The sequence below is a fragment of the Larimichthys crocea genome, chromosome XXI, assembly GCF_000972845.2.
Source record: "Larimichthys crocea isolate SSNF chromosome XXI, L_crocea_2.0, whole genome shotgun sequence".
Taxonomy (NCBI): Eukaryota; Metazoa; Chordata; class Actinopteri; family Sciaenidae; genus Larimichthys; species Larimichthys crocea.
Genome location: NC_040031.1, coordinates 593886 through 607105, shown reverse-complemented (window position 1 = coordinate 607105; position 13220 = coordinate 593886). Strand labels below are relative to the sequence as shown.

At 43.2% G+C, this 13220-nt stretch overlaps 1 protein-coding gene across 2 annotated transcripts; it reads right to left on the bottom strand.

The window, feature by feature from the left end:
• Window positions 1-407: 407 nt before the first annotated feature.
• rfwd3 (ring finger and WD repeat domain 3) lies at window positions 408-12292 on the bottom strand. 2 transcript variants are annotated; one of them, XM_027273008.1, is made up of 13 exons: window positions 12068-12292; window positions 10090-10376; window positions 9641-9918; window positions 9486-9541; window positions 8558-8755; window positions 8381-8472; window positions 7927-8041; window positions 7000-7240; window positions 5641-5791; window positions 5314-5490; window positions 4851-5065; window positions 3367-3581; window positions 408-3082 (listed from the first exon to the last, which is right to left on the bottom strand). In XM_027273008.1, exons 2-13 carry the CDS (start codon window positions 10374-10376, stop codon window positions 2939-2941), a joined length of 2169 nt encoding a protein of 722 aa, XP_027128809.1. In that variant the 5' UTR covers window positions 12068-12292; the 3' UTR covers window positions 408-2938. The 2 variants fall into 2 exon arrangements, with proteins under 2 accessions (XP_027128809.1, XP_027128810.1); XM_027273009.1 differs by lacking the exon at window positions 12068-12292 and adding an exon at window positions 11121-12025.
• Between the last annotated feature and the right edge of the window lie 928 nt (window positions 12293-13220).

Genomic DNA, 13220 nt, shown 5'->3' with positions numbered 1-13220 from the left:
CTGGAGCACAGAGCACAAAGCGGCAGGGCTTAGCAGCTGGCCTTCATATCAAACAGCTTTAAATCATTGTCTGTGAACTGTTTAACTGTTCACAGACAAGGAAATGTAAGTTTGACTTATGTTAAATGTAATCATGTTTGTCGACTTCCTTCCTCACTCGTGTGTATCCTGTGGTTACGTGGAAGTTGTAGCAACCAGAGCCAAATGAAACCGGCCATTACATGCTGGGGCACTCCTCTGTTTTTCTGTCAGCATTTCTAAAAGCTGCTTTAATTGGAACCCACCCTTTCCACCCCAAGTCATGTTTCTACAGTATTTTCTGTCACTTCAGTTTGTTTATCCTGCACTGTGTGTTAACCTCACAAGACATCTCCAACCACATCAGAACAACAGTTCACTCCGATTACTTTAATTAAAAAATAACTCAGAATTTTTATTAACTTCAAAGTTGTACACAAACAGTTGGTAGCAAATATACATATATACAACTTCCTTTAGAAAGAAAACAAGGAAAGTAAAATTTACAACGACAGCAGAGTCTTTTGGCACTTAATGTTCGGGTTCAGAGGGGGCTTAAGTTCAAAAGCATCAGACAGAAGATGATAAATAAACTGTGTGAGGAGCCTTTTTTAGGTTGACAAAAGTGATCGTTAAAATCAAAATAAAACCCAACATGTTCAAAATGAAGGCTGGTGTACAAAGAGAAAAAAATGAACTTGGGGTATGTGTTTTTCAGGGCGTAAATACTAAAAATGCGTGGTCATCCAGGGCATTTTCGAGTCAGGGTTTCAGTCAGGTTTAAATCAAAGTGTAGTTTTAACTGATTCTGTAAACCAGTTTTTGAGAGCAGGCAACTTGTGTTTTTGTCCATCGATTAAAGATTCACCGGGAAGTTTCAATTTCAGGTCACGGCAGAAAAACTCTTGACCTTCATGTGGCTGGTGCTGATTTATAACTTGGACTTCCCCCCCAAGCAACTTGCTTCTGTAACACTGTTTAGCTAAATGTGGAAAAAAGTTTGCTGTCTTTGACCTGATGGAATTATTTTGAAAGGAATCCAGTGGAGTTTCATGTTTTAACCCCTTAACTACAAATCATTTTACATCATTATTATTCCAAATCACATCATCGCTTTTTACATGAACTTCATATCTTTCAGAGAGTCATTGACCCCAGTTCATTTCAGTACAGTTCTCAAGGCAAACAGATCATTATCTAATCTCTTGTTCATGGTGGATTCAGGGAAACTCAGACATTGCAAACTTCAGTTAGGTAACTACAGAAAGGCACAGCTTAATTTTTCAATAAATCAAATCCAGAATTGTTAAAAGATTTGTTGTCTTTGCACTAAAGCTGCCATGCCAGAAAAAGAAAGATGGACCAGTATTATGAAAAGTTAGGTTATTTTAAATGTTACACACAAAGTTATCACGTTAGAGTGAGAAACTTTTCTCATAACAATATACTATTTATCTAATAACTTATATTGTTATAAGTAAAAAATTACAATGTTATCATGTTATAATCAAATGTTTCACAAGGTAAATAGTATATTGTTATAACAAGAAAACTTCCTTTTCTAACGCCACAAGTTTATGTTGAAAAATATCTTGTTCGTTCTAATAATAAACCTTTCACGTTATTACGTGCTCCGTTTTGTATTTCATGGCGTGGCAGCTTTAGGCTTATCAGCTTATTATCGCAGTCATTCAAGTATCTCCAGGTTTATTCTTTCATAATGATGAACTGGCTGTCTAGAAGGAGGGAAATCGATCTAAAAAGTGGTGATATGAATTGGAAAATGATCAGTAGCGATGTTCAACGTACACTCGCTGTAGCTCTGGCTGTTTGTTTTTTTCTGCTTTAAATAGTTTCTATTCATTTCTGGATGGTTTGAAAATCTATAAGTAGAATTGTACTAAAGAAATAGAAGTAGTGACCAGGAGTGTAAAATACACTTGTCAGAGGACTCTGGTTAACAAACTGATTTAAATGACCATAAACATATCTTTGTCATTTCTTGTCACAGATATATACTGTACTGTGACAATCAATGTATCTGTGAGAAGATTAAAACTGGCTCATGGTATCAGCACTGCCACTACGTTGATTAGACTTTAGTTGGGAAGTAATGCAATGCAGACTTTTTAAATGAATCTGCATTATCATGAAACTTTAATATAGAAATTATTAAAATCCAGGCTTGATTAAACATGAATCAACTATTTTTATAGTCAATAAATCAGTAAGACAATTTACTTAGACAATGGTTTCATGAGACTGCTCATTGATTTTCACACTACACAGAAATGAACGAGCACCAGAGACTGCGTAGACATTTAGGAAAAACTAAGGAAAGCCTGAAAATTGTCCTAAAAATGTTAAATACACGTGATTTGTTGTTGAAGAGCTACCACACACAGCCTGTCTGTGCCTTGACTGCAGGCCTGACACCATTTTCTTCCACTAAAGCATCACTTCCATCAGTGTAAAAAACACCAGCTCAGAGCCGACATGCACCAACAGGTCAAAAGAAATCACCTTCTGTTACTCGGCCGAGCTTCAGCCATTGGTCAATGGACAGATTGACCGCATGCCGAGCGTTCTCACGTACATGGTAATAATTTGCCCTTTGACTCGCGTAAACACATCTTATTACTGGGAGCATGGTGTTAGCACAATATCCATTACGACACAGCTGACTCTTCTTGTGCAGGTCAAAGGTCACCAGACACAGTAACATTGATGTTTGTTTTCAAATGAAGCAACTGGAAATGATAACTGTGAATCTGAAAGGTTTCCTCAGGTCGATCCCTCCCAGTAATCTGTTTTTTTTGCGTGTCTAAAAGTTCAGCAGCATTTGAGTATCCACATTTCCACACAGACCACATTGTACCGTCTTCCTCTGTGTGGTTTTTAAGTTCTCGTTTCTCTGCATTCACTCCCACTTGTAGAGCTTCAGCATCTTCTCAGTGAGCGAGGCTAGGAAGTGCTCACCGTTCACTGTGAACGGGCTGATATCCAACACCGGAAGGTCAGCTGGAAGCTTCTGGAGCAGAGACCCAGTGCCGGCATCCCACACCTGAAGAGGAGCCAGGTACAGTAGAAAGAGGGAGAAGATGAGCAGGAGGGAGAGGAACAAGAGCAAATGAGACACAATGAAAAACAAATACAGCAAATAAAAAAAAAAAAAGAACTAGGCAGCTATTTTTATTTTATTTTAAATGACATGGTAAAAAAAAAACCTCCATTATAATTTAATTTATTATAAATCTTTAGGCAGCTTTGAGCCATTTACAATAAAGCTTATTAAAATTGTCTACTGTTGACGGCTCCTGTTTTCCAACACATACACACAGGACTGACCATGGTAGAGTTGGAGGCCTCATCCCCGGCGCAGACTAGCATTCCGCCTCCGTCTGGACTCTTGAAGACGGCGTTCTTGGTGAGCAGTTTGCAGGAGGAGCCAGCGCTGAACGTCTGCACGGGAGAGCAGGAGCAGCTGGGCAGCTGGCTCGAGTCCTGCTGGGGGGTCCTGTTCAGAGCCATGAGGACACAACGCAGAGACGGGTTGGAGCGCCCTGCAGGAGAGACATACAGGACACTAACTTAACATTCAGATATATCCGTGCTGCTCTCACAGACACATGGTAATCTGATTCTGAAAGAAGTCCAGGCAAAAAACATCTGTATGCAGCCACACAACATTTCAGACATGCGTTTGTGGATCTTCCACAGAAGAAAAAAAAAAATTCAGGAATATGTACAGAGGACTTTTGATTTCATCCGGTGAACACATCAATAATACAACAAACAAAACCTTAAAAAGACAAAAAAAAAAGAGAGACTTCCAAGACACTCAAGTTGAAAAGCTTGTGTGGTTCACATGGACGGTTGTGGATGTTGAGATGTGAGCAATTCACAGAGTGAGTTGTGAGTAACACCTCGGAGTTTCTTGTGTATACAACAAGCTGCTTATGACTCAGCATTTTTTTTTGCTACTCAAGTTTCAGTTTGATGGTCGGTGTGATTATTTTCATTGCAGAGGCCTTGCTGTGTGTTTTCTTCTTCTTCTTTTTTTTAGCGACAGAATTGTCTCAGCAGCATTTTATTTTGTGTGGCTCACGAGGGACTCATTTTGTTAAGAAAAAAAAGTGCAATAACAAAGGATGCCCAGAACCATCAGCCAATATTCAGTAAAGATGTGATCAGGAGACAAGGACTAAACACAAAAATCTATTGATGACGCAAATTGTATTTATTTACTAGCAGATCTTGACCTCTCACGAAATATATGGCAGAGTTTTGAATTTCAAGGACTTCTTAAGCTATTTTCAAGACATTCCATTATCAACACCATACCAGTTGCTCCAACAAAACAAATAATGATATGACTCTTCATCAGTATAGATGGCAAAGAACCATGATGCCTAGCATTTACAGTTTTTGAAAAAGATGGCTTAAAAAAATCCAAATAGTGTGTAAATAAACACACAGGAACTGTTTCTTGAGGATTTTAAAAGGAACCTCAGCTGATCCTTCACATGGAAGTGAGGAAAAAAACATCTTCTCATTAATCTGTTAGTTAGTTTTCCTCTTAAGTTGCTTCTGGAAAATGTATTTTCATCCTAAACCTTCTTTATAACCTTACTGCATTTGGGTTATGTGTGTGCAGGTTAGTTTATGTTATTTATAAAAAATACTTGTACAACATGTATGATCCTTTTAAGCAGTTTGCTTTGCCTGCTTTTTATTATTATTAACCATCGTCATCATCATGTGTTACATTCAGTCAGGTGTGTAGGTCAGCCCTCTTTGAGGGTTTTAGTTAGCAGGGTTCAGGATCTCACCTGGCCTGTAGGTGACCAGACAATGTCGGCTCTCTGTCTCCACTTGGATGTCAGTGCAGCCGGCGGTCTCCAGTGGCAGGACATGCGGCCTATATGTGGTCTCGTTGACCTGCTCCCAGAAACATCCGCCCTCCAGAGAGCCAGCGATCAGCCCGCCACAGGGGAAGGAGCTGGACGCCGCCCGCGGGACGTAGCACAGAGATGCCACTGGACACCTGGAAACATCCAGAGTTTAACAAGTGATAGCTTTCAGGATAAACAAGAGGTGGTTAAAGAGTAACTTCAGTATTATTTTTTTTAACCTGATTTGTAATGCATCAGCTGGGAGGAGTTTGTTGTACTGGAATAACTTGGTGTTACATAAAAGATTTTCAATGTCACAGCTGATAGCAGCTGATAGTGTGTGTGTGTGTGTGTGTGTGTGTGTGTCTGTGTGTGTGTATGTGTACGTGTGTGTGTGTACCTGGAGCGTAGCGGATGCAGCTCCTGGACATGTGTGCTGGTGTCTCTGGTGTCGTAGACGAGCACAGAGCCGTTGCTCAGACCTGCATAGACGTAGTTACTGTTGTCCAAACACCAGCAGCAGCTCCACACAGGTTTACCAGCATTATAGGTCTGAACCACAGTGTTTGTCAGCAGACTGCAACACACACACACAAAGAGTTTAACAAACCCAACAAAAACACACTGTGCTGTCACAGGTTTTCCATCTGTATCTGTGTGTGTGTGTGTTAGTGTGTGTGTGTGTGTGTGTGTGTGTGTGTGTGTGTGTGTGTGTGTGCGCGCGCACCTTGTCAGTTTGATGGTGTTGTCCAGAGCAGCAGACAGCAGCAGACTGTCATTCTGCCTGTTGAAGGACAGACCTCGGATCTGTTTACTGTGGATGGGAACGTACTGACTCGCCTTCATGTTGACAACACTCACCTTCTTCACCCCGCAACCTGAAGGAGGAGACACAAAGGTCACCAGTGAGAGTCAAATCAGAGCTTTCTAACGAATCACACCATGATCTGAGTTTTTTCTGTCTGTCTACATCGAGTGTTTCAGAGTGTGCCCTAAGAATGTCCTACAGGTCATGAGGTCCTGACCAGTTATAGACAAGCAATGCTCCAAACCCTGACCCAATACCTGCTGGGAAATTTAAAGTACAACCCACAGATTTCCACCAATTATATTCCTACCATAAAATCATTACACTGACATGTAATCAGGTCTTTCAGCATGTAATGTTTGCGGCACGAAGTCACACACCACCAACTATTTAACTTTTTAGTGAAACTGGATCATATTTAATGGAGAAAGTGTTTTCTGCTTTCCCTCACTGTCATAAACTGTGGCTGCTGTTAGCTTATGTTAACTCAGTTAGCCGGGCTGCTGAGACTGCAAGCTCAGAGCACTGGGGGAGTGTTCGTATTTGTACCATCGAAAGAAGAGGAGGTTTTCAGCACCCATACAGGGTGAAGAATGCTGATGGCAAGCAGAGCTGAGCAAGCAAGCTTCTGCGGCATCTATGGACATAATGGCAGAGGCAAAGAAACCAAAGAGGAAGTCGACAGAGGAATCTAAGAAAAGAGAAAGGAAGAGAGTGACCAAGCAAGAAGCTGCTAACTAAGAGCTAATTTGGGACTGACTTTTGAACGTTAACGAGAGCCTGGTGAAATAAAAGGCTGAAAGACAGACGCTGATCAGACCTGCATCCGATTAAGGACTAAATGTGAACGTGGCCCAGTTCTGGCAACGGCGTGGCTGCTAGAGCTCATCCTACCATTCTTGACAATGCAGCCAAATATCTCCACTCTTGAAACACCCCTGGCAGGGCACGCTGGAATTGTGGTAATGTTCTAAATTTCCAAAGACATCAGACATCAGTCTTTCCTCAGTCAGCCTGAGGACATCTGCCAGCTCCAAGTGAAAAACAAATGTCAACTCTGACTTATGAATGTGGTCTGAGATTTCACCAAAATAGGAGATAAATGCTTGAATCAGTCTGTCATAGAAGTGTAATGTGATCATACCTCAAGTTTCACATCAATCTGTCTAGATATTTTACTCTGGTCCAAAGCGCTGCACTTACAGATAGAGTGAACAATGCTACCATCTTTAGGCCACACTGCTAATTGAACAAAAGGAAGAAAAAAGGGCATCTCACCAGGCACCAGCGTGGCTTGAGGGGAAGGCTGCGAGGCCAGCAGGCAGCTCAAAGGTTCACAGTAGGATAAAACCCTGGAGCCTCCAGCCTGAGACACCAGCACTGCCTTGGAGAAGCTGTACTGGGCTGTTCTGGAGCCGTCCGCCCTCTGAGACAGACTGAAGAGAAGCGAGGTTGACACTGAGGAGGACGAGGAGGGAACTGAGCTTCTCCCGGCCTGAGCCATCAAAGCCTTCAGCTCCTACACAGACAGGAAGAGATGAGCGGAGGTTTTAACCGGGAAAACATCAAGAGATTCATCTCCTGACTGAAGCTACAATCATGGACATCAGATTCACAGGACAGTATTTAGTTAATCCATTAGAAATCCCTGAAACATAATATATGTTCTATGAATCTCTTTCACTTTACTGGTCCTCAGCCAACATTAATGCCTTTCTGAGGCTGTAACAGGTTTGGTTTTAAAACTAGAGAGATTATGAAACTACAAGGTCTGAGGCATCCATTGGTACTAACTGTTATGGTAGCTTGTCACACAACACAAACCTTTTGACAATGGAAAAACTAGCATGCCCACCTCAAATTCAGATCTCTGAATGAGAACACTTTCTACATGTGCCAACATGTTTCCCTTTGACAGACATTCCCACTTTTCCCAGCAGCAAAACTATGTACAAATTGTTGCATACAGTGTAAATGTGTTATTCGGGCCTAGTGTATTTGAAGATCTCCGTACACTGGTTTCCCTAAAAGCATTATTTAAAAAACATTTGGGTCTGACTGGAAAGCTAAGACTTATGTATTTAATGAGCCCAGTTTAAGTGTGATGGTGTTAAAGTATCCATTTTATTGTAGTTAGATAATTTTTGGGACCTCTAAGATAGCCGACATGAAACTGTACAAAGTTTCTGGAGTCATCGCTGATACCTGCAGCTCTTGTTGTGCTTGTCCATATTTGTTGGTGACGACCTGCAGTTTCAGTTTGTATTGAGCTGATTCCAGTTCAGCTTTCCTTCTCAGAGACTGCTCCTGCTCCAGAGACCTGCATGCACACACACATTAGATGCTTTGTAAGGTAACCTAGACGACATTACCAGTTAACCTGTGACAAAGGTGAGGTTTTGTTGTGGTAGAAGACATAAGACAGATCAGTTATCAACTTTAAATAAATTCAGTGTGTTTTCAACAGATCTGTGAAATAAGTGGGGTTAGGACAACATAAGGACTGTTTGGATAGGTGAGACATGCATCTGTCCATCAAGCATAAAATGTTTGCCAGCTGCCTTTCAATCTTACAGGAGACGAGTGTTTGACGCTTATTTCATTCCTACAGATCAGGTGTGTTGTGTGTTGGCACTGAAGCGGAGAAAACATGACTCACTTCTTTAAAATCTCCTGCTCCGAGTTGTCGAGTGCTCTCAGCTTTGGAGCGTACAGCAGAACAATATCTGAACGCTTGGCTTTCTTGTTGCACTAAAGGGAAACAACATAGACATACAAGGTCAAGTGTGATGCCGGATATGAAATCAAGACTTCCTGTTCCTGCAACTTTGCTGACCTGTGGACATTTAGCGGCCGGGCCCTGAGCTTTCAGCCAGCGCTGGATGCAGGTGAAGCCAAAGAGGTGACCACAACGCAGAGCAGACAGCCTGTGTTCGCCCGCTGTCGTCCACGCCTCAAAGCAGATTGTGCAGTTGTCGCCTTCACCCTCCTCGCCATGTGACGACTGGAGAGAAGCCGAGGCCGCAGACACCGACTAGAGGTGGACAGGGAAGAGTTTCAAGCTACATGGAAACTAAACATCATAAATTACAGATTTAAAACGAGGTCAGAAAGACATTCCGGCATTCAGACTGACAATGACTGGCGACCACAAGGTGGTGCTATGGTACAGGTGAGAAGTAGTAAGTAAGAATCAGGCTCAGCAGCTTCCAAGTTAACACAACCAGACCGAGACAGTCTGTACGGTACACAGGCACTTATTTTTAACATTTCGCTTTTTATTGTTGCAATGTTGTGAAAATCACTTTTTTATTTTTAACATTCCATGGCTGAATTTATTTTTGCAAAACTCTGTTCATTGTTGTCCATTACTATCCGGTACCTACACCTTTAGTTAGCCATGCATCTAGGTTAGGGTAGCTGACTGAGCCATGGGTTCCGCTATTGCAGTAAAGTGGTATGGGTGTAACTCATGCTCAGCGGACCCTGGCTGCCTGATTTTATATTAAACATAAATATAAGGGAAGCAATAAGCACCATGCTGGCTGTTTCATGGGAACTCTAAACCAACAGATGACAACAGAAAACAATCTAACTGACGAGTTCACCTTGTATTCCAGTATTAAGGCAAGTGTATACTCTCTGTATAATGAAGAGTGACTATTCATCATTTCAAAAAAATAGCTAAATCTGATCTCTGCATGAAACACAAGTCTAATAACTGCTACTAGAAAGAAAAGTGATGGAAAAGGTCTGAACGTTACCTGGACGACCAGATTTTTAGCTTCTGTCCTCTCACCATCTGCAGCTGAACTGGAGTCTGAACACGGTGAGAAACAAAGAAATTATAATGCACTCTGAGAACACAACACACGGACTCTGCGCTGGTCTGTGAACAGCACATGCTGGTCACACTCACTGGTTGGAACAGCTTCTTGTGGTAGTGTGTTTTGGATGGAGGCATTGAGGCGAGGACTAGCAGGCGGAAGCACGGGGTCGACAGGCTCCGCGGCAGCAGATGTGCCGCCTTCATCTCCCTCGTTCTCTGCTTCCGCGTCCTCGTCAGACTCGCTGACCTCTGTGGTGCTGCCGGACTCCGGTTGAGCCACACTGGCGGCCGGTGCTCGGAGCAGGAAGTCCGGAAAGCCCCTGGAGGGCGCTGCAGTCTGGCTGGGGTAGTGCACCCTGAGACCCTGCCTGGAGCACAACAAATACCAAAAAAGACACTGGAGACAGGAGGGTCTGAACCATGTATAGAAAATGTACAGGTAAATAGAGCTGAATTTAAAGAACTACTTGGATACAGCTAGTGTTATACTAAATTAAAGCACATAAGACACAAAACAAGCCTTTTTTGGTTCTGGGTACCTGAGTCTCCGTCGTATGGGCGCCCCCTGAGCAGCTGATGGTGTGGCGGCAGAGCCGCCAACCGCTCTCTGACTGAACGCCCAGGTCGCAGGAAGTCTGGGCGGCACACGAGAGGCCGTCTGTCGTCCTTCATTGTCATCGTCATCATCATCGTCCACCTCAGTGCTGCTGCCAGAGTCCGAGATGACTAGTGGTGCGTTGGGGTCTTCACCTGCAGGAGCAACCACTGGCTGTACACCGCCTCTTCCCTGCATCTCCATCGGAGAGTCGACCTCCATGGCCTCCATCTGCACAGCAGCATGGTGGTGAAAAGAGACAGTTTATTGTTAGAGCCCATGCTCTGCCAGCAAACCACATCATGTGAAGTCTTCTTACAGTGTGTTTTACGAGTCTGAATGAAGATTTCATTCTACGTGGGCCACAGAGTCATCTACAACCTAGTGCATGCCAACTTCAACTTTAACTGCATGCAGCAAGTGATGACACCGTTTAGAAATCCCTCTTCAAAACATGCACACATTTACAGACAAACAGGCACAACAACTTCTCATCTGTCCCCTCGCGTTTTTGTTTCACAAGCGGCAGAGGTGGGGAAATAGGAAGAAGAAAAACACACAAGAAAAAAAAACAGACGGAGGACAGAGATGAGGAAGTGAAAAAAAACTGAAGCCCAACATTTTGACTTATTGCAGAACACACACCCAGGCGCTCAAGTATACATGCTCACAATGCCGTAGGTCACTTGCGTAGACTCTAGACAGAGCATACATCCAACTATATATCAGCCTCTAACCCTACATATTCCTTTCCATAGAGTTTGAGAGCTCACCTGAGAATCACAGCTTAGATCGCTCTGTGCTGAAAACACACTTCCAAGTATTGCACTCATGTGTTTTACAGTGTGACTCTGTATTGATATTTATATGACCTTGTGTTAAACTAATGCATTTCACACTTTTACTTTGTATGAAGTGAAATGTTTGCTCTTTGTAGCCTTGATAAGTGACAGAAAAAAATATTACCACATTTACCTGCTGCTCTTGCTGCACCTTTAAACGCTATTGAAGCCGTAATCTTGGTTTCTAATGCCAAATTGATAATGTCACACTTTTTCTGCTCCACTTGTTGATCCTACATCACATCCAGGAGGGCTGAGAGAGGTCATCTGACTCTGTGTAGTAGTCCTGAAGACACGAGGTTCCTCCTCCTCCTCCCTTCAGGAATGCACTCAGTGTAACATGAAGCTGCAGGAGCATCTCTGCAGAGCTGGGACTGGTTTATGGCACACTGGACTATCAATCATGAGTCCTTCACGTCGCTGCTGGATGCAGCTCTCATGGTGGAGCCAAACTTCTGCTCCAAGTAGCTCCACAAATCCAAAGTTACACAAGCTGAATGTTGAGCTAACGAGTTAGCTGGCGTCGATTGGCACAGCGTGACACACTAACTGTGAACTGTCCAACAAAATCACCTTTGAAATGTAAAAAATCAACCTTTTATCTGTGATGGCAAACATGCCTCCTCCTCCGCTGTGCTCTCCCGGGCCAGGTCGTGTGGCACATTAACTAGAGCCCGAGGTCGAAGAGGCCTCCGGGCAACACACAGCTGTCAATAGCTCCTCGTACTCGGTTCAAACTAGTGATTTATCGTGCATCTTCTCAGTGTGTTAGCAACGCTGCAGAGTGATACAATAAAAACAACAAGCTCTCTGACCCGGTCCCCTGGTAACCACAGACGCTTAAGCTAAAATGAGCTAGCTTTTGAGAGCTTGTGATGCTCGCAGCGTGTTTTTCATTGCTTAAACACAGCTTCTATCAAAGTCAGTGCACAACTACCCACTGTTGATATGAACTACGGTGTTGCTGCCGTATAAACCCGTAGAAAATGAGTCCGCTTGCGTGTCTCGTTAGCGCTGCTAGCTCGTTAGGTAACAGGCTGCGCTCGGGCTGAAGCAGCGCGGTGAGGAGCAGACACCTACCTGTGCGGATGTGAGGGTTTACCGGCCGCAGATCCTGCTCTGGAAGACCACACAGGGTGACAACAGCATGGCTCCAGAGGAGCTACTCAAACAGGGTCTGGTTCTGTTGGGTTTATGGGTCACATCCAGTTCACTCATGAGTATTAATGCAGTCGGGACCGCGGTCAGGGCTCGAATCTCCCGGCGCCAGTTCACTCTGCCCGCCCCATCCTGCCACGACGTCACCGCCAAAGATCGTATGTCGAGAAGATGATGCAGAGACTTACATACACACACGTTTTATTTCATATATTGATATATACGGAACATTGAATTAACTTTGTTTGCTCGAGTAAGTTAACACATGGAAGCTGGTGCAGAGAGCTGGATGAGTCTGAAGGAGGTGGAGGACTTCACTTGGAAGAAGAAGTGCCAAAAACTGCAGTTCCTCAAATGTTCACTTGAGGGCTGGTTACAGAACAAGTTGTTCTCCATAAGTCCCCATGTTAAAGTGACTTCACAGCAGAAATAAACATGTTTACAGCCTGGTACAAAAAACAGTTTTGGTCTCTGTAGCTAATTTCCCCGTTCATGACAACTGTACTGAGGGTGAATTTATATACAACTCACCTGTTCACATTATATTAAGGCTTAAAGTTATGCAGAAGAACAGCTTGAACCTTAATTAACAGGTAAGTACCGTTACATATGGCTTATTAGAGCCATCAGGTCAGCCGATGATCCACGTCTTTGCTGATATTTAGATTACTCGGGAGGCTGAAGAAGCAGTTACATCCATTGTGGGGTCCGGCAAACCTGTGGGTGACGTCACTCATCCTTTATACTGTCATTGCTTTACAGAAACTTCACACTCTCATCAAACACTGCTGTTTTTACAGATGAAACCGGCAACCAAACGGCAGCAAAGTTGTCTAAAAGGAAAGTGAATGTTGGGCACACATTCATCCAAAATGTCTAAATTGGCAACTGTTTGCCGCGGAGCCGTAAACGTGATAATAATAACTTGTTTCTGCTAATCATCAGTCAGTGCAGGTTGAAGTTAAATCTGAACAATCCTTGAACAGCGCTGGAACAAGAATAAAAGATTTTTTGTGATGGCAGCCTAACTTCACAGCGTGATGTCTCTTTAAATCATCGAGCGCCTCTGTTTGTG

Bases quoted from the DNA above. Each gene is read 5' to 3' on its own strand.
- rfwd3 (XM_027273008.1), bottom strand. From the start codon at position 10,376: ATGGAGGCCATGGAGGTCGACTCTCCGATGGAGATGCAGGGAAGAGGC. The intron at 9,919-10,089 runs GTACCCAGAACC...GTTGTGCTCCAG, and splicing joins CCCATACGACGGAGACTCAG to GCAGGGTCTCAGGGTGCACT. The intron at 5,491-5,640 runs GTGCGCGCGCAC...TGTGTGTTGCAG, and splicing joins AACACCATCAAACTGACAAG to TCTGCTGACAAACACTGTGG.